This window comes from Lagopus muta, chromosome 26 (genome assembly GCF_023343835.1).
Source record: "Lagopus muta isolate bLagMut1 chromosome 26, bLagMut1 primary, whole genome shotgun sequence".
NCBI lineage: Eukaryota > Metazoa > Chordata > Aves > Galliformes > Phasianidae > Lagopus > Lagopus muta.
This window is the reverse complement of record NC_064458.1, coordinates 1,579,805-1,596,978: the sequence shown is the minus strand read 5'-3', so window position 1 is coordinate 1,596,978 and position 17,174 is coordinate 1,579,805. Positions and strand designations below refer to the sequence as shown.

Sequence of the window (17,174 nt, the reverse complement as noted above, 5' to 3'; positions counted from 1 at the left end):
AGGACCTGGGGGGGGGGGGGGGGGGAGGATGGTTCCCCCTCCCCGTATTTTTGGTTCCCCCCCCACCACCACCACCTGCATCCCTCTCACGGGGTCCTGGCTTAGAAACGAAGCGTGAGAACAGAGCGTAATGGGAGGATGCTCACATCCACCCCCCAACCCCAAATCTTGGGGGGCCGGGGGGGAGCCAAGCACCAAGCAGGCAGTGGGGATGGAATGAGCCGCAGGGGTGCAGCGCACCCAAAGGCTCCTCTCACTGCACCCCCCCTGTGCACGGTGCTCTGTGACCCCATCCCATCTTCCCCTTCCCCCCCCCCAACACCACCCTGTGCCCCCCAGGGAGAGGGGTGGGCATTCCTCTGCTCCAGGGTCGGTGCTTCAGTCCTGGAAAGATAGGTCTGTCCTGGGAGGGTACAAAGGGGGCTTTTCAGAGCCTCTCATCTGTGTGCTCCATCGCCTCCGCCCCGATGTCTGCAATTCGGGTGGGGGGTCCCAGAGCCCCTTCCCAGAGCCAGGAACGCTGCTGGGGCTGCGTGATGGGGTCTAGGAAAAGTCCGACATCCACCCGCAGTGAGCAGTGGTACCTTTGGGTTCCGGAGCACGGGGCTGTGGCCATGCAGCTCTCAGGGTTCCCCTTCTCTTGGCACAGTTCTGACTCCCCCGGGTGGCACCGCAGCACCGCAGAGGGCAGCATTTGGGGGAGGGCCGGCAATCGCAGCGTCCCCATGGAGCATCACCATCCCTACTGCCCCGTCCCATAGGGCCAGTTGAAGGTGCTCCCAGACAGCAGCATGTCCCTGATTAGTGTTTCGATGGGCGTCTTCCCCACCAGGCGCATGAAGAAGAGCTGTGAGATGAGGGCTGCAGGCACGGCGCGCAGGGCGGGCAGGCGCAGCAGGAGCCTCCCGAAGCGCTGCGGCTGCGATGGGTACTGAGAGCGCACGTACTCCGTCAGCGCCACCTGAGCCTTCTCCTGCAGCCCCTCCACGTGTGCCGGGTCCGACAGGCCGCAGGCATCTGGGGGGGGGACATGGGGAAGGGTTTAGAGGGGATTCTGTGGGCAGGGAGCCGCTGCGTCCCCGTGAGTGCACCCACATCCCCATGGGATCCCACCCCGCATCGCTGTTGTTTGACCCGCGTCCCTGAGAATCCCTGCGTCCCCATGGGACCCCCCTGCATCCCCATGGGACCCTCACATACCCACGGGAACCCCGTATTCCTGTGAGAACCCCTTCACCCCTATTGGATCCCTGCATCCCCACAGGATCCCTGCATCACTGTGAGGACCCCCCTGCCCATTTCCCCCGCCAGCACCCAGGTGTGATGCCGAGCCCCCCGCCTATGCCCACCCTTTGCAGGGACACCCCACACGGTCTGTAGGGACCAGGGTCCCCCTCTATCCCCCAGTCTGTATTCCATCACAGCATTCCATCTGCAAAGGGCTCTGCTGCACCTGCAGGGCACCAGGCACCCCTTCTGCAATGCTCACCATCCCCAAACCCCATGGGATGCAGAGCTCCCAGCTGTGTGGGGTGGATGTAAGGCACACAGGATGCTCACAGTACCCAAATCCCCATGGGATGCAGAGCTCCCAGCTGTGTGGGGTGGATGTAAGGCACAAGGGATGCTCACGGTACCCAAATCCCCATGGGATGCAGAGCTCCCAGCTGTGTGGGGTGGATGTAAGGCACACAGGATGCTCACGGTACCCAAACCCCCATGGGATGCAGTCAGCTGTGCAGGGTGGACGCGGTGCCGACCTACCCGGCGTGAAGAGCGCGATGGCTTTGAGGCAGCTGTACTCAGCTGAGTCCACCTGCAGCCGGTTGAGCTTCTCCACCTGATCCTGGAAGATGCGGATCTGGTCCATGAAGGAGACAACGCGGTCGGCCGACATGGGGGAGGCGTGGAAGCCAGCGGCTGCCAGCAGCGGGGCCATGTGCAGCGGCAGCGCCGACTGCGCGGCGTTGAGCACGAAGAGCTCGCTCCAACTGAGCCGCAGCAAAGCCACCTGGTCAGAGACGGGCAGCTCGGGGAAGAAGGGGATGTTGCGTGCCCACTCCACCGTGCTGAAGAGCAGGCGGGCGGCCAGCTCGCAGATGTTGTCGATGCCCATCACGCTGCCCTGCTGCGCGTACTGAGAGCCGTAGCGGGCGGCAGGGTAGGGCTCAGCCCGCAGCAGCTGTGAGATGAGCTCGGATACCGGCTGCCCGTTGAAGTACTCCCCGCTGGGCATGGCTGTGGGGCTGGCGCTGGAGTGGGTGGGGGGGATGCGGCCCCTCTGCACGGCTGTGGGGGAGTCAAGGAGGGGGGTCGGATATGAGTGTGTGTGGCACCTGGCACCCATTGGTGCCCACAGCCCCAGGAACAACCCTACAAAGCACCCTGCATGCACAACGGACCCCCACTGGACCCCCTGCATCCCTATTGGATCCCCTGCATCCCCATTGGACCCCCTGCATCCCTACAAAGCCCCCTGCATCCTCACCACACCCCATACATCCCTACAAAGCTCTCTGCATGCATGACAGACCCCCACTGGACCCCCTGCATCCCTATTGCATCCCCTGCATCCCCATTGGACCCCCTGCATCCTCACTGCACCCCATACATCCCTACAAAGCTCTCTGCATCCCCATTGGAATCCCTGCATCCCTACAAAGCCCCCTGCATCCTCATTGCACCCCATACATCCCCATCTGACCCCCTGCATCCCTACAAAACACCCTGCATCCCCACTGTACCCTATACATCCCTACAAAGCTCCCTGCATCCCATTGGACCCCCTTGCATCCCATTGGACCCCCTGCATCCCCCTCCATCCCTACAAAGTGCCCTGCATAGCCCCCCATAAGTCCCTACAAAGCACCCCACATGCCCACAGGACCCCCTCCAACCCCACAAACGGGACCCCACCGGAGCCCCACAGCACACAGGGACCCATCCTGCACCCCACCACCCACAGCCCCACACGGACAGCAGCCGCCTCACAGCTCTCCAGCATCCCATAATGGCAGCGGTGGGTCTGGGACAGTGCCAGTGCCCAACCCCACACCGTGCCATGCCGTGCCCCACCGCGCTGGCACCGCAGCCTCACTGCTGGCAGAGCTGCCCAAGGTCACCCCATGGCAGCACCCATTTATTAACAAACAAACCTTCCATCTTGGAAGTGTCGTTAACCCCGGGGCACTCCCCTTCCTAATTGCACGCAGGGAGGGCCATCTTTCACCCCCCCCCCTCTATTAGTGCCCACTATTTGCTCAGGCCTTAGTAATTAATTTATGGGCTGTTCACGAGCCACTTAAATGAGAGCTCTAAATCATGCTAAGTGGCAATAATGCCATTTTGGCTGCTTGGGGAGGAGGGAATTGCCATCCCACTTCCAGCATCCTCCCCCTGCTGCACACCACTGCCAGGCACTGCTCTGAGATCTAAATCCCATTGCTCGTAGCTACAGGGAAGGTTAGACCTTCTGGTGGGGGGGTTTAGGGGCGCCCCCATCACAAGGAACCCCACAGGGCTGCAGGAAGGGATGCACAAAGCCAACAGCGCCCTGATCCGCTGCCGCAGGGAGGAAAAAAGGGGCAACAAAAGGGGTCTGCAGTGAGGCTGGGGGCGCAGGGCTGGCATCCCTGCAGCGCCATCGTTACCTTCCTTCCTCATCCCCACACGGAAGCACTTCTTGAGGCGGCAGTACTGGCATTGGTTGCGGTGGTGTTGGTCGATCTGGCAGTCGCGGTTGGACCTGTGGGGAGGGGGGTGGAAATGGGGGGGTTTGCAGTGCGGTGCCACCGGGCCCCACAGCCTCCTCCCAGCACCCCCCCCCCAAACACACACACACACACACAGACACACACACACAGATGCTATGGTAACAGTGCCTGGGAGCTATTTCCAAACAGACGGGGCTGAGAATCCCTATTTGCAGCTTTGGGACTGCGGTGTGGGATGGGGCTGCAGCCACGCAGTGCTCACAGTGCAGCTGGGTGGTGGTGGAGGGGGGGCAGAGCTGTGAGAGGAATTCCAGCTACTTCCTATGGAGCTGTTGGATGAGGCTGCCTGCAGGGCTGGATCACAGGGGGATCAACCCCACAGAGTGATCCATGGGTGTCAGATTTGGGTAAAAGGGAAGAGACGGGCCGGGAAAGCTGCCACAGTTCCCAAAGGAGCAGCGATACCCACAGCCCCGTCTGCAGGACGGCAGAGCAAGGTGACAGCAGCCACGTGCATCCCAAAGCAGGAGGAAAAGGGAGACAGGGGGGGAAACGAAGGCGCAGAGCAGCGCAGCCACGGCGCAGCCTGGGAGCCCCAACACGGCCATCCTGATTCCAACACAGCTCCGGAGAGCAGCGCTCTCCATTCCCAGCGCTCCAACCCGCATTAATTCACCCGAACATCACCGCTGCGCCCGGCACAGAGCCTGCTGACATCTCCATCACCGCTGACCCCATTGCTGCCAATGGAGCGCGGCCCCACTGATGCGTGCGGGGAGCCGCGAAGCCGTGAGAACGCGCGAGGCGGATACGGTGCTAATTATGTAATTAGAACGTGTAATTATTTAGTGTGAGAATGACACTGACTCCGACTCACTTTTAATATTCAAATCAGAGCAGCGGTGGCTTCGACTCCTTCCGTAAAGCAGCACATTGCTCCCTGGCCTTCCAACGGACTGTGGGAAACTGCTCTCCTCCCAGCGTTGGACCGGGGTGGGGAAGGGGGGGGAACCCACCCTGAGGTGGGGATATGGGGAAATTCATCCCAAAGGAGGGATGAGCACAGGGCAGCGCCCTGCAGGACAAGGAGCACAGAGCCCTCCTGCCCTGAGGAGCCCAAATTTGGGGTCTCTTTGTTCCCCCTGCGCTCAGGGATCTCTCAGGAGCAGCGCGTGTTCCCCACCTCCCAAGAACTCATCCTGAGTGGATGCTGTGAGGGGAAGCAACAGAAGCTTCTCTCCCTGCTGATGTGCTGGGGAAAGCGAGGCAGTGCTGGGAGGATGCATGCGCTGCATCCCTGCACGCTGCATCCCTGCACTGCTGTGCCGGAGCAGAGATGCTGAGCGCGGGGGAGGAGGAATGTAGGCCACCCAAAGCAGAGCAACGCAGCAGCACAGGGACAGAGGCACAGCAGGAGCAGCGCTGCTCCCATCCCTCCTGCAAAGGTCAGAGCCGGCAGCACCCACATGTGGGTCGCTCAGTGGGGCGGTGTGGGGAGCACCGTGCTGCAGGATCGGAGCTGCGTGAGCTCCATCTGTGTGTGTGTGCGGAGTGGAGCCCACAGCTCGCGGGGATGCGAGCCTGCAGGTGGACCCGGAGTTGTGGCAGCCCCCAAAGTTGATGGGGCCGAGGCAGGATCTGCGCCTGACCCTCAGCACCTCCGGATAAAACACCTCCGGTGCCGTGCTGGTGCCGCTCTTGGGGCAGCGCAGCTGTGACCGGAGTGACTCAGAGCCGTTTCCATGCTGGAAGGGCAATTAACACCGGGTGGTGACACCGGCACAGGGCTGGGGCACGGGGGGGGGGGGGCGGGGAGGGGATGGGGGTCCTGCAGGCGCTGGGGCAGAGAGGCCTCGTGTCGCAGCGGGGCCACGGCGCGGCCAAAGCGGGGCCACCGGCTCTGCTGCAACCGGGCGGCCGCAACGCCTCCAGCGAGCGGCACCGGGGCCACCACCGCAGAGCCACCGTGCGGCCGCCCCCGGGGCCACGGTACGAGCGTCCCCAGGGCGGCGACGCAACCACCTCCGGGCCACCCTCGGGGCTACGGTGCAGCCCATCTCCGGGCCGCAGCGCCGCCGCTCCCTCGGCCACCGAGCAGCCAACCCCGGGCAACCGAGCGGCCATCTCCGGAGCATCGCGCCCGCGGGGACGCAGCGCAGCCACCCCGGGGGTCGCCCCCCCCCGCCGCCCCCCCTCCTCACCCACCTGCAGGTGTAGCTGAGGTTCCTGCGGATGCTGCGTTTGAAGAAGCTCTTGCAGCCCTCGCAGGTGAAGACGCCGTAGTGCTTCCCGCTGGATTTATCCCCGCACACCACGCAGTCCACCGCCGCTCCGGGCCGCTCCTCCTCGCCGTGCTCCGCGTCGCTGCCGCCGCCCGCGGGGGACGCCGCCTCCTCCGCCGTTCCTCCGCCGCCGTTGGGCTCTCCCCACCCGCCGGCCACCATGGCCATGGCTGCGGGTCAGCGCCGCATGGAGCGGAGCGAGTTCGGCAAGTTTTCCTGGGGCCGGCTCGGGTTCGGTTGGCTTTTTGGTTTTCTTTTCTCCTTCGGTGGGTTGGGGGTAGAGGGGGGGGGAGGGGGGTTGGGGTGGGGAAGGGAGCGGGGTTTTTTGTTGTTTTTTTTTTTGGCTGTTGTTCGGCTGTTTGGATCTCGTTCTCCTCCTCCCCCCCACCCCCCCTTTCCTTTCTCCTCGCCGCTAAGGATCAGCGGGGGGGCCCCGCGCAAACTTTGCGACGGGAGCGGGGCGCGGCGCGCAGCATCACCCCGGGGCTCCGCCGCATGCGGGAACCGCCGCTCCGCTCCTCCGCTCCGCGCGGCCCCGGGAGGACGGACGGACGGACGGACAGACGGACGGAAGGAGGAGGCGGTGGCGCTGCCCTCCCCCCCCCCCCACCCCGCCGACCCGGCCCCCCCCCCTCCCTACGGGCCCCGCCGCCGCCGCCGCCGCATGCAGCCGGGCCGGCGGGACCCGCTCCCCGCGCCCCGGGCTCTCCCCGCCTCCCGCGAAAGAGCAAAGTTCAGCCGCTGCCGCGGTGGCCGCCCTGGATGCTCCTCCCCGTCCTCCTCCCCTTCCGCTCGCCGCCCGCCGGGTCCTGCCCCGCTGCCCCCCCCACCCCGCCCCGGCCCTGTCCTCGGCCCCCCCCCCTCCTCCGCACCGCTTCCGTGCCCCCCCTTTGTACCCCATCGCCCTTCGCTGGGGCACCGCGGGGGGAGCGGGGCCGTCCCCGCAGTGCTGGAGGGGGGGGGGGATCAAGGCCGAGCGGTGGGGGGGAGGGGGGGGGAGGCTGCGGGAATCGGTCCCGCGTGCGTGCACGCAATGGGGACGCGGACACGGCGGGACAGACGGGACAGGGAGGAGGATGGGATGGAGGGGCAGGGGGACACGGGTGGGGCGGGGGGGCGCAGGGATGGGGATGGAAGGGGATGGGGACAGAGAGGCGCAGGGATGGGATGCGGGCAGAAGGGTGCAGGGGTGGGATCGAGATGGGGAGAGGGCAGAAGGACGCAGGACAGAAGGGGACAAAGGGATGGGGGCACAGTGGGATGGAAAGGGGACGGGGCAAAAGGGCACAGGGATGTGGGGGGCACGGGATTGGGGGCACGCAGCCATGGGGTCCTGCAGCTTTGGGGTCCCTCAGGCCTGAGCTCCGTGCAGCCTTACAAAATGTGTTCATCATGTGGTTCATTAATGAAGTCGGCCAGACCAGAGCTCGTCAGCTGGCCCTGCAAGGCCGGTGAGCTGGGGGTGCCCGAGGTGCCGCTCCTGGTTAATTATTAACGAAGGAATAAACTGCATACAGAGGTGGCTGCCTGCGGGACAGCCCTATGGCTGCGCCTTCACCTTTCACCTTGGGGCCAAACTCCCCCTGGCAGCACAGTGCGTCCCACACCTCGTGGGGGGAACCCTGCAGGGAACGGGGCTGGAGGTGTGGGTTGGCACTGCCAGCATCCCCAGCCCTGAAGGGAAAGAGAAGCGAGGAAGGTGGGGTGAAAAAAAGAAATAAGAAATAAATAGAGCAAAGAGAAGCAAAGCGCAAAGGCCACGGAGCAGCAGAGGGAGACGGATGGCAGCTCCGGCCATAAATAAAACCTCCATTTCCTCCTGTCTGCAGGGATCCGCGCTCACGCGGTACCTGAGTGCACAGAGCGGGGCTGCGGGGTGGCAGCGAGCCGTGTGGGGCTGGGGGCTGCTGCTGGGGGGGGGGTTGGAATAGAAGGGGGGTCCTGTGGGCAGCCCCCACCTGCAGCCATCCCCGCAGCTCCTTTCTCCTCTGTCAGACGGTGATTTATGGCCCTTTCCCTGCCTCTCCCCCTCCTCCTCACCCCCTGCAAAAAATAATAATCCAGGAACAAAGGAGGAAATCGGATCCCCCCCCAACCCCCCCAGCGCTGCCCGCCCCGCCATGGGAGCCGTGTTTGTTTTGACGTTGGTGTCCAGTGGGCGAAAGGCGTTTGATCTCCGTTGGAATTCCTCCTTCCTCGCCCTGCTCCGCTGCCTCACCCGCACAAAAAAAGGGCCCCCGTGCTTCGGGCCGCCTCGTTTTGTGCCGCTTGGTTTCACGCCGGTGCGTCCTGCGCCCCGCTGCGTGTTGCCCCAATGCATTTTGTCAGGGGTGCAGCTGCCACCGGTGCCCTTCGTGCAAATGTTGTTTCTGCCAATGCATTTCGTGCCGCCGCCGCTGCTCTGTGTCCCCTGAACCCCCCCTCCTTCACCCCCCCCTCCTCCCCTTTTCTCCTGCCATCCTCTGATCCGGAGGTTGAGGAATCAATCGGTGCCCATTTGGCCCCACTGGGTTTGCAGTGCCATCGCTGACCCGTTTCTCAGCAGTGGGGCTGCAGTGCAGCCGTGCCCCCTGCAAACCCACCGGGTGCAGCACTGCCCGCATCTGTGCTGGTGGCTGTCAGTCCATCCATCCATCCATCCATCCATCCATCCATCCATCCATCCATCCATCCATCCCGCTTTTGGAACCCAATGAGGACGTGCAGCCCTACAAGTGCAGAACGGCAGCTCCTTCCTCTGTTCTCAGCCCACCTCCTGCCCCGTTCCCCCCACCCCAGGCTGTGTGCAGAGCGGTGCTGCCATGAGCAGAGGTCGCAGGGCTCCGTATCTCCACAGCCCCACTGGATCTGGCTGCAGGTCTACACCTGCGACTGCACATGGAGTGTCCTCCTGCATGCACCTGGAGTCCCACTCCCCCCAACCCTTCATAGAGAGGCAGTTTTGCCCCCCAGCCCTATGCTGGGAGACCTCATCCCCTCCTCACCCCCCCCAGCTGCCCCCCACCTCCCCCCAGCTGCTCCCACGTTGAAAGCCGCTCCCTGCCCTGCATTCCTGGGGCTATCAGATCCCACACCCCCGGCCCCCACCCCGGCACTGCTGGACACTCCCTCCCCAGGGGCCAGGACTCGCTGCTCCCCCACCTCCTGCTGCACCCATGCTGCACCCAGCCCTGTGCCCCCCCCCTTCCCCTCCCTGGCACAGCCTCCCACCCTACGCTCTGTGGGAATGGCCACAGCCCCACATTGGGTCCTGCTCTTGGGGTGTTGGGGCTTTGCAGGTGCCCTGGGCCTCCTGGCAGCACGTGGGGGGCAATTGAGGCATGGGGAGGACCTGGGGTGGCTGTGTTGTGCAAACCACCATTGAGCACGCAGAGGAATCGTGGGCAGCTGCAGGTTTGCAGGTGAAGCAATGGAGTCCTGCTGCCCCATTCCTGGTAGCAGCTCTGGGGGCACTGGGCTTGGGGGGGTATCCCTGGGCTGGGGCTGTTTGTGCCCCCTCCTCCCAGCACCTGGGACATGAAAGCCACCAGAACGCCCCGACCCTTTCACCAGGCTCTCGGTGAAGCCTGACCCCGGCACAAAGCCCCCAAGAGAAACATTTGAATCTGAAAAGGGGTCTGAGCACGGAGCCCTGACCTTCAACCCGTGGGTCAGCCCATCCACACCACTGCCAGTGCCCCCCCCCCCCGAACCCCCTGACGAAGCAGCCTTGTCCCAGCCGAGACAGCAGCCCTACAGCCCCCCTGTGCATCCCTGCATCCCTACCATGCATCCCTGCCCTGCACTTCTGCATCCTTCCAGCTCTGTGTCCCTGCCATCCCCCCCCACGTCCCCAGAGTGCTGACAGCCCCACTCCTGCTCTTTTCCCCTAGCAGAACGTTTTCAAGGGATCTTTAGCAACGTGGTCATCTATTACATGCTTATAAACATCTGTGCCCTACACTTCTGCCCCCTGCATCCCTGCCCAGAATCCTTATGTCCCCATGCCCCATCCCTGCCTGGAATCCTTTTATCCCCATACCCCGCACCTTGGTGTCCCTGCTCCCCCCCTTGCCGCCCACCCCACACCCCGTCTGCCCACCCGCCATCTGGATATCGATCTGCTGAGCCTTGAACTCCTCAGCAGGTCGTCCCCAGGGTGCTGCAGCCCTCCATCCCCCCCCTGTGGCTCCATGCTTCGGTCTCCCCAGCGCCCCACACATCCCACAGCCCCACACGCATCTTCACCCCATGCTCACCCCACTTCTGCTGGGCTCTCGTTGCTGTGGGGGACGCACAGCCACCTCCAGCCCCGCTCCCCCCCCCCCCCCAGCCCCTGACCCCGTGCGGGGTCACTGCTCCTCTTCCTCCTGAATATGCATGGGGCCACCGCCGTCACCTTTGATCCCGCGTCAGGGCGAACGGAACGGCTTCATCTGGGGCCGCGGGAGGGAGGGGGGGGAGACGGCTTTGTTACAGGGATGAGCCGACCCCACAGCCCCCCCATCCACCCCCAGTGCGGCCAAGCCACAGCCACGAGCATCAGCGCTTTATTGTCCCCTGCGTCCCTAAATGCAGGTCTCGCCGCCAGCCCTGCGCTGCTCCAAGGCCTGCAGCCGTCGTGCCAATGCCTGCATGCGCTGCGCCTGCTGCTGCTGCACGGCTCCTGCCCGGGCCTCCAGGTGCTGCAGCTGTGCTGCCTGCTTGTGCCGGGCGCTGCGGTACGCCAGGGCCAGAGCACTGTGGGGACAGCATCAGTGTGGGGTGTGGGGATGGGGTGGGGGCACTGCGGGCTGTGGGGGCAGGCTGCGGTGGGTGCATGGTGACAGAGTGCAGGCAGGGAGAGCGGAAAGGGAGCACGCGCTTTGTGCTTTGTGGGAAGGGTGCTTTGCAGGAGGAGATCTTGCTTTGTGGGTGTGCAGGAAGGGACGGCACTTCTGGGGTGCGCAGGAGGGTGGAGAGTTTTGAGAGGGTGCAGGAAGGAACGGTGCTTTGGGGCACGCAGGGGGGACGTGCACAGGGACATGCAGGAAAGTCCCACGGTTTAGGCTGCCCTTGCCCACCTGTGAGCATGGAAGGACTCTCTGGTGACGGCGATGCACTTCTCGTGCTGCGCACGGCTGACAGCACTGCTCTGCTCCAGGGACAGCACCAGGGCCTGTGCTCGGGCGTGAAGCTGCTCGATGCTGTGGGACACACGCATGGCAGTGCCTGGCACAGCACTGCAGTTAATGCAGCACACCCAGAGCTGTGGGCTCTCACCGTGCCAAAGCTCGCTGCAGCTCCTGCGCCGTCCTCTCCGGGTCCGCAGGGCGCTGCGGTGCTGCTGCTCCCATCGGAGCATCCTGCAGAGAGGAGAGGGGGGCAGCAGTGTGTGTGTGTGTGGGGGGGGTCAGCACCGAGCAGCCCCCAGGATGCAGGGAGCCTCACCTCCTCGCTGCTGCTGGAGCTGCTGGAGGGGCTGTGAGCCCCCTGCTCCCGCTCCATGTGCTGCAGCACCAGGCGCAGCGCTGCCTCCCGTGGGCCCTGCGCAGCCGCCAGCACTTCCAAGCCCTTCTTCTCCCTCTCTGCCAACTGCAGCCGCATCCTCAGCTCGGCCATGGCCTCCTGGCAGAGCAATGCTGTCACCATCACCTCCCATCATCACCTCCCTGGGGGACCTCGCTGTGCTCACCTTCAGCTCCGCGATCTCCCGCAGCAGCTCCGCTCTCTCTGGCCGCCTCCAGCCAGGCAGGAGGGCACGAGCATCCTGCAGAGCACGCTCAGCACGGGCACGGATGTCCTCACCACAGCGGGATGGGGCGCGGGTGGGCATGGGGACGTGGCTCAGGGACACCTGCACGGCCGCCTGCTCGGCACGCAGCTGCCGGATGGCCTCACGCAGGGCCCCCTCCTCTGACCCGAGGGCGCTGTGTGGACAGGGATGAAGGGGCAGTGAGGTGGGCGTAGGGTGCTGGGACACCCTGCGGATGGGAATGGGGTACCTGTGCAGCCTGGGGCAGGAGCTGACCCCGCTGTCCTTCGGCTCTGCTTGGCCCGGGAGCTGCAGGCTCTGTGTGGGGCTGGGCCCACAGCCACGCTCTGCGCTCTGCTTCCCCATGGCTCCTGGGAATGGGATGGGTGGTGTGGCCACGGCGTGCTCAGTGTGCCAGCACCCAGGATGCCCACATCCCCTCAGAATCCCCACAAAATCCCATTATATACCCCTGCACGCCTGCAGCATCCTCCCAATATCCTCCCGCCATCCCCTCAACACTCCTCACACAGCCTCCTTCCTCCATCCCACAATGACCCTCAGCACCCCCACGTCCCACATCCCCCAGGTTGGCACTCACCATCATCGGGGCCGTGCCCATCCCTGCCCAGCTTTGCCCACATCCGTTCCAGCAGTGCAGCATAGGCGTCCACACAGCGCTCACTGCACACAGAGGGGCTCAGCGCAGCACTGGGGCTGTTCCCCCCCCCCCCAAACCCCAACCCCACCCCCATCCCTGCCCTGTCCCCACCTGCAGTGCAGTGCCAGGCGCAGCGCGCTGCTGCGTGACTCGTGCTGCCCCAGCACCATGCTGAGCCGCTCCGAATCGCTCTTGCAGTCGTGCAGGGCAGCTGAGAGCTGCTGGTTCACCTCCTTCAGCCTCTCCATGTGCCTGTGCATCGCTGCCCGGTCAGCTCTGTGCCTCAGTTTCCCCACCAGAGGTGCTCAGCAGTTGCTGGGGTTGGGGGGACTCACCCCTGTAGCTGTTGCATCCTGTCCTCCAGCTCCTGGCTGGCACCTTCTGAGGGCAGGGGGGAGAGCGGGCTGTGGGGCTGAGCGCTATGGTGCTGAGCTTCGTCGTAGCTCAGGAGGCAGCCGGACAAGTCCTGCAGAGGGGACAAGGAGAGCCCAGCACTGAGGGGGATCCCCTAAATGGAGCCCCATCCACCCTTGCCCCGCACTCACCTGGGGGTCCCCCAGTCTTGGAGCACAGCCGAGCCCCACAGCGTCACCCCCAGCACCACCCATTCCTTCCAGCCTGGCCAGAGCCTCCTGCAGCTCCCACACCTGTGTGAGCACAGCGCTGAACCCAAGGCCCAAACCGTGGGGCTCAGACCGGTGCTGCCCCACACCCACCTTCCCCTGCAGCCGCTCGCGCTCCCCCTGCAACGCCTGCAGTGCCTCCGTGGTGCGGCTCAGCTCCTCGTCGCGGTGCCCCAGTGCCTCCAGCAGCGCCGCGTTCCTCGCCGCCGCCTCCAGCAGCCCCTCGCCCCTCTCCAGGCCCTGCCACGTCCCCGCCACGCGCTGCAGCTCCTCCAGGCTCTGGAGGCACAAGGCCGTGGGGCAGTGCCCACCCCCGTGGTGTCGGGGCTGTCCGTGGCCGCGCTGCCCCACCTGTGCCCACTCTGCTGGCGGCGCCGGCGTGCGCCGATGCCGGGAGATGACGGCGCGTTCCAGCGAGCTGACGGCGTGCTGCAGGGCAGCAAAGAGGTCGGGGCAGGGGGCTGGGGAGGGGGCACAGGGTCAGCTCCTGGCGTGGTGTGGCATGCTGCACCGTGGCACAGCGCAGTGCGCCATGGCAAGGCATGGCACGGAGAGCTGCACCCACCTTCCGTCCCAGTGCCATCGAGCCCTTGAGGCTGCTGCCCATCGGGGTGGGGGCTGCTGGTGCACCCCGAGTGCTCTTCTTCCTCCTTATGGGGCAGATGCTGAGTGCTGTAGGGGTTTGTGCTGGCCAGCAGTGTGGTGATGTGCTGCTCGTCCCCTGCTGCAGCTGGGTCCTCATCTTCATCCTTGTCCTCGTCCTCATCCCTGCCCTTGTCCTCGTCCAGCCGCTCGCTTGCAAGGCGCAGTGGGGAGGAGGGGCTCTGCCCAGCCTGGCCCTGGGGGTCAAAATATGCAGAGGGGGTGCCTGTGTGGTTGGGGTGCAGTGAGGCTGCCGCCGGATGCCGTTTGGCAGAGATGGGGACAAAAAATGAGCTCTGGGGACCTGAAGCACCCTGTGCCCTCTGGGTCACCCCACTCGCCTCCTCCATCCCACGTCGCCTGCCAGCACCCGGCCCCACAGTTCAGCCCCACAGCTTGGCCCCACAGTGACCGGATCCCGCAATGACCGGATCCTGCTGCTGGTGGGGCCCCGCGGGGCCGCCCCTGGCCTTGGCCACTCTGTGTTCCTGCTGAGATTTCCTCTTCCTCAGCAGCCCCGCTGCATCCTGCACTTAACTGTTGCGCTGCCCTGCGCCGGGTGACGGCCATCCTGGGGGGCTCTGGGGACCCCATCCCCACCCTGAGGCCCCGCTCTGCCCCACGCCGGGCCTCCCGTGCACGTGGCTGCCCATGGAGCCAGCTGTGAGCCCCACTCTGCTCAGTGTCCTTGAGTGCAGGAGGATTTGCATGAGTGCAGGACGGTGCACACGGATTTTTGGGGGTGCAGGAGGCTGCGCGCGTGGGTCTTTGGAGTGCAGGGGCTGTTGCACGGCAGTGCACACGTGTTCGGGGTGCGGTGCGCGCCCGGGTGACGCCACGTGTCAGCAGCGGCCGGAGAACTACAACTCCCAGCAGCCCCTGCGAGGGGGGCCACTTCCGGGTTGCGCCGAGCGGGGCTCGGGCGGCCGAGAGCGGGTGAGAGCGCGAAGGGGCTGCGCGTGGATGAGGGGCAGCGGGGGGGGTTGGGATCCGTGTGTGCCGGGGGGGGGGTGCGGAGCGAGGGGGAGGGCACGAGAATGGGGTGCGTGGAACGGGAGGGAGAGGGGTGGGGGTGAATGGGGCGAGGGGGTTTGCAGAGTGCGGGGTGTCAGAGGAGAGGGTGCGCAAAGCTGGGGGTGCACGGAGCTGGGGGTGCACGGCTATGGGGTGCACAGAGCAGAGGATGCGTGGGGTACGGAGTGCACAGAACGAGGAGTTTGTGGTTGTGGGGTGCGCGGAGCAGGGGGTGCCCGGGGATTGGGTCACACGGTACATATGGGGTATGGGATGCACTGAGCAAAGGGTGCACAGCATGAGGAGAGCACGGATACGGGGTGCACAGAGCTGGGGGTGCAATGACCCCCCGCCCCTCACAGCCCCCTCTCCTCCCCCCCCCCCCCCAGCTCGGTGCCATGGAGCGCAGCTGCGGGATGGACACGTCTGGGCCGGGCAGTGCTGCTGAGGAGGAGGAGGAAAAAGCTCCGGAGCAGCGGCCCCGCACTCGCTCCAACCCTGAAGGTGCTGAGGATCGGGCATTGAGCGCTCAGAGCAGTGTGGGCAACCGCAGTGAGGGCGAGGGGGAGGCGGCCAGCAGTGAGGACAGCCCCCAGGGCACCGCAGCCCCCGATGGCACCGCCTGGCCCGGCCCTGCACACCCCCCTCCCGAGGTGCAGGTGAAGACGCCGAGGGTGAACTGCCCTGAGAAAGTGGTGAGTGAGTGGTTCTGGGGGGGGTGGGCTCGGTTGTGGGGTGCAGGGCTCAGCCATGGGGGTCTCACCCAGATCATCTGCCTGGATCTGGCTGAGGAGATGGCTCTACCCAAGCTGGAGTCGTTTAATGGGTGAGTGAGTGGTGGGGCTGGTATGGGGAAGGGGTGAGAGGGGGGGACCCTGCTGAGCGCTGTGCCCCCCCCCCCTCCCCCAACATCCTGGCAGCTCCAAGACCAACGCACTGAACATCTCACAGAAGATGATTGAGATGTTTGTGAGGACGAAGCACAAGATTGACAAGAGCCACGAGTTTGCACTGGTGGTGGTGAACAATGATGCCACGTGGGTGAGTGGGGATGGGGTGGGATGGGGCAGGATGGGGATGGAATGGGATGGGGATGGGGATGGGATGGGGATGGAATGGGGATGGGGATGGGGATGGGGATGGGATGGGATGGGGATGGAATGGGGATGGGGATGAAATGGGGATGGAATGGGGATGGGGATGGCTCTGTGACCCTCACCTGCCCCCTCCCAGCTTTCAGGGTTCACCTCGGACCCCCGTGAGGTCTGCAGCTGCCTCTACGACCTGGAGACCGTCGTCTGCAAGTCCTTCAGTATCCACTGATACTGGGGCAGGAAGGGGTCTCAGTCCATTCCTGCAGAGGGCAGGGACCCATGGTGCCCCTGGTGCAGCCGAGTCTGTGCCATGGCTGTGATGCCAGCTCCTCCACAGCCACCAAATGGCATTTCTGGAGGTTTTGCCCCCAGTTTTGTCCCATTCTGCTGCATCACTGGTGCACGTTGGGTTTGGTTATGGGGGTGGTGGGGGGGGGTTCTGTGTGCCAGCACTGCTCCTTACCTCGCACCGCAGATCTGGATGGGCTCTTCAACCTCATGTGAGTCCATACAGCTGGGGGGGCAGCACTGGGGGGGTCAGGGCTGGAAGCTCCCAGTGCAGAGCAGCCCCTGGGGGGTGTTATTGGGGCAGGGGGGGGGCATTGCGTGGCGCTCAGTCCCAGCATGGCATCACAGCCAGCAGAAGATCGAGCTGCCAGTGACAGACAACGTGCAGACCATCCCGCCACCCTACGTGGTGCGCACCATCCTGGTGCTCGGCCGCCCCGGCTGCCAGCCCCAGTTCTCTGTGTCGGAGCAGATGAAGGTAAGGAACCCCCCCTCCTCACCCCCCTGGGCTGAACACCAATTTCTGCACGCTGGTGCATGCGGAGCCGTGCTCGCTTCTCCCCTTGCAGAAGATGCTGCAGTGCCCCTATTTCTTCTTTGACGTCGTCTACATCCACAATGGGGCGGAGGAGAAGGAGGATGAGACCAGCTGGAAAGTATGCATGGAAGGGGTGGGGGGAGACAGCGCTGTGCCACCCCCCTGCTGCCCACATCCTTTGCCCCTCAGGAGCTGTATGCCTTCTTTGGCAGCTTGGACACCAAGGGCACCAACTACAGGTACGAGGTGACGCTGACGGGGCCAGCGGTGGAGCTGCACAACTGCATGGCCAAGCTGCTGGCGCATCCCCTGCAGAGACCCTTCCAGAGCCATGCAGCATACAGCCTGCTGGAGGGGGACGAGCCCCCCGAAGTGGAGGCCACCGTCTGATCTGGGGAAGGGCCACCCCACGGCCACCACACCATTGGGTTTGGGTGCACGGCCGTGGAAATGGGGAAAAAAGAGATGTTTTCTTGCCTGGCTGTGGTGGTGGTGTGGTGGTTTCTGTACTGGAGATGTGAGGGAGGTGAGGACGCCCAGGAGGACTTGAAGGATGCTGTGGGGATGGCAGGGGATATCCGGGGGCACAGGGCAGCACTGGGGCTG

The 17,174-nt window shown here is 64.9% G+C and overlaps 3 protein-coding genes across 10 annotated transcripts; 1 reads left to right on the top strand and 2 right to left on the bottom strand.

Annotated features, from left to right (window-relative positions):
• Nucleotides 1-34: 34 nt before the first annotated feature.
• On the bottom strand, nucleotides 35-6,299 carry NR2F6 (nuclear receptor subfamily 2 group F member 6). The gene is made up of 4 exons (XM_048927352.1): nucleotides 5,919-6,299; nucleotides 3,651-3,745; nucleotides 1,765-2,289; nucleotides 35-1,017 (listed from the first exon to the last, which is right to left on the bottom strand). The coding sequence occupies exons 1-4, from the start codon at nucleotides 6,161-6,163 to the stop codon at nucleotides 743-745; spliced, it is 1,140 nt and encodes a 379-aa protein (XP_048783309.1). The 5' UTR covers nucleotides 6,164-6,299; the 3' UTR covers nucleotides 35-742.
• Nucleotides 6,113-17,117, top strand: BABAM1 (BRISC and BRCA1 A complex member 1). 3 transcript variants are annotated; one of them, XM_048927350.1, is made up of 9 exons: nucleotides 6,113-6,201; nucleotides 15,038-15,343; nucleotides 15,416-15,474; nucleotides 15,569-15,689; nucleotides 15,882-15,960; nucleotides 16,218-16,242; nucleotides 16,379-16,508; nucleotides 16,600-16,686; nucleotides 16,781-17,117. In XM_048927350.1, the coding sequence occupies exons 2-9, from the start codon at nucleotides 15,047-15,049 to the stop codon at nucleotides 17,087-17,089; spliced, it is 1,107 nt and encodes a 368-aa protein (XP_048783307.1). In that variant the 5' UTR covers nucleotides 6,113-6,201; nucleotides 15,038-15,046; the 3' UTR covers nucleotides 17,090-17,117. The 3 variants fall into 3 exon arrangements, with proteins under 3 accessions (XP_048783307.1, XP_048783305.1, XP_048783306.1); XM_048927348.1 differs by lacking the exon at nucleotides 6,113-6,201 and adding an exon at nucleotides 14,286-14,570 and having other exon boundaries at nucleotides 16,781-17,116; XM_048927349.1 differs by lacking the exon at nucleotides 6,113-6,201 and adding an exon at nucleotides 14,286-14,570 and having other exon boundaries at nucleotides 16,758-17,050.
• USHBP1 (USH1 protein network component harmonin binding protein 1) lies at nucleotides 10,325-14,088 on the bottom strand. 6 transcript variants are annotated; one of them, XM_048927346.1, is made up of 13 exons: nucleotides 13,558-13,984; nucleotides 13,344-13,453; nucleotides 13,086-13,271; nucleotides 12,915-13,016; nucleotides 12,705-12,835; nucleotides 12,481-12,621; nucleotides 12,310-12,392; nucleotides 11,959-12,079; nucleotides 11,649-11,883; nucleotides 11,405-11,581; nucleotides 11,237-11,319; nucleotides 11,038-11,160; nucleotides 10,329-10,714 (listed from the first exon to the last, which is right to left on the bottom strand). In XM_048927346.1, the coding sequence occupies exons 1-13, from the start codon at nucleotides 13,982-13,984 to the stop codon at nucleotides 10,543-10,545; spliced, it is 2,091 nt and encodes a 696-aa protein (XP_048783303.1). In that variant the 3' UTR covers nucleotides 10,329-10,542. The 6 variants fall into 6 exon arrangements, with proteins under 6 accessions (XP_048783299.1, XP_048783298.1, XP_048783302.1 ...); XM_048927345.1 differs by having other exon boundaries at nucleotides 10,327-10,714; nucleotides 11,649-12,079; nucleotides 13,086-13,453; nucleotides 13,558-13,831; nucleotides 13,976-14,088; XM_048927343.1 differs by having other exon boundaries at nucleotides 10,327-10,714; nucleotides 11,649-12,079.
• Nucleotides 17,118-17,174: the final 57 nt, after the last annotated feature.

Bases quoted from the DNA above. Each gene is read 5' to 3' on its own strand.
- NR2F6 (XM_048927352.1), bottom strand. From the start codon at position 6,163: ATGGCCATGGTGGCCGGCGGGTGGGGAGAGCCCAACGGCGGCGGAGGA. The intron at 2,290-3,650 runs GTAACGATGGCG...ACTCCCCCACAG, and splicing joins TGTGGGGATGAGGAAGGAAG to CCGTGCAGAGGGGCCGCATC. The intron at 1,018-1,764 runs GTAGGTCGGCAC...TCCCCCCCCCAG, and splicing joins CATCGCGCTCTTCACGCCGG to ATGCCTGCGGCCTGTCGGAC.
- USHBP1 (XM_048927341.1), bottom strand. From the start codon at position 13,984: ATGGAGGAGGCGAGTGGGGTGACCCAGAGGGCACAGGGTGCTTCAGGT. The intron at 11,161-11,236 runs GTGAGAGCCCAC...TGTGTCCCACAG, and splicing joins CTGCAGCGAGCTTTGGCACG to CATCGAGCAGCTTCACGCCC. The intron at 10,715-11,037 runs GTGGGCAAGGGC...CTGTCCCCACAG, and splicing joins GAGTCCTTCCATGCTCACAG to TGCTCTGGCCCTGGCGTACC.
- BABAM1 (XM_048927348.1), top strand. From the start codon at position 14,286: ATGGAGCCAGCTGTGAGCCCCACTCTGCTCAGTGTCCTTGAGTGCAGG. The intron at 14,571-15,037 runs GTGAGAGCGCGA...CCCCCCCCCCAG, and splicing joins GCTCGGGCGGCCGAGAGCGG to CTCGGTGCCATGGAGCGCAG. The intron at 15,961-16,217 runs GTATCCACTGAT...CTCGCACCGCAG, and splicing joins CGTCGTCTGCAAGTCCTTCA to ATCTGGATGGGCTCTTCAAC.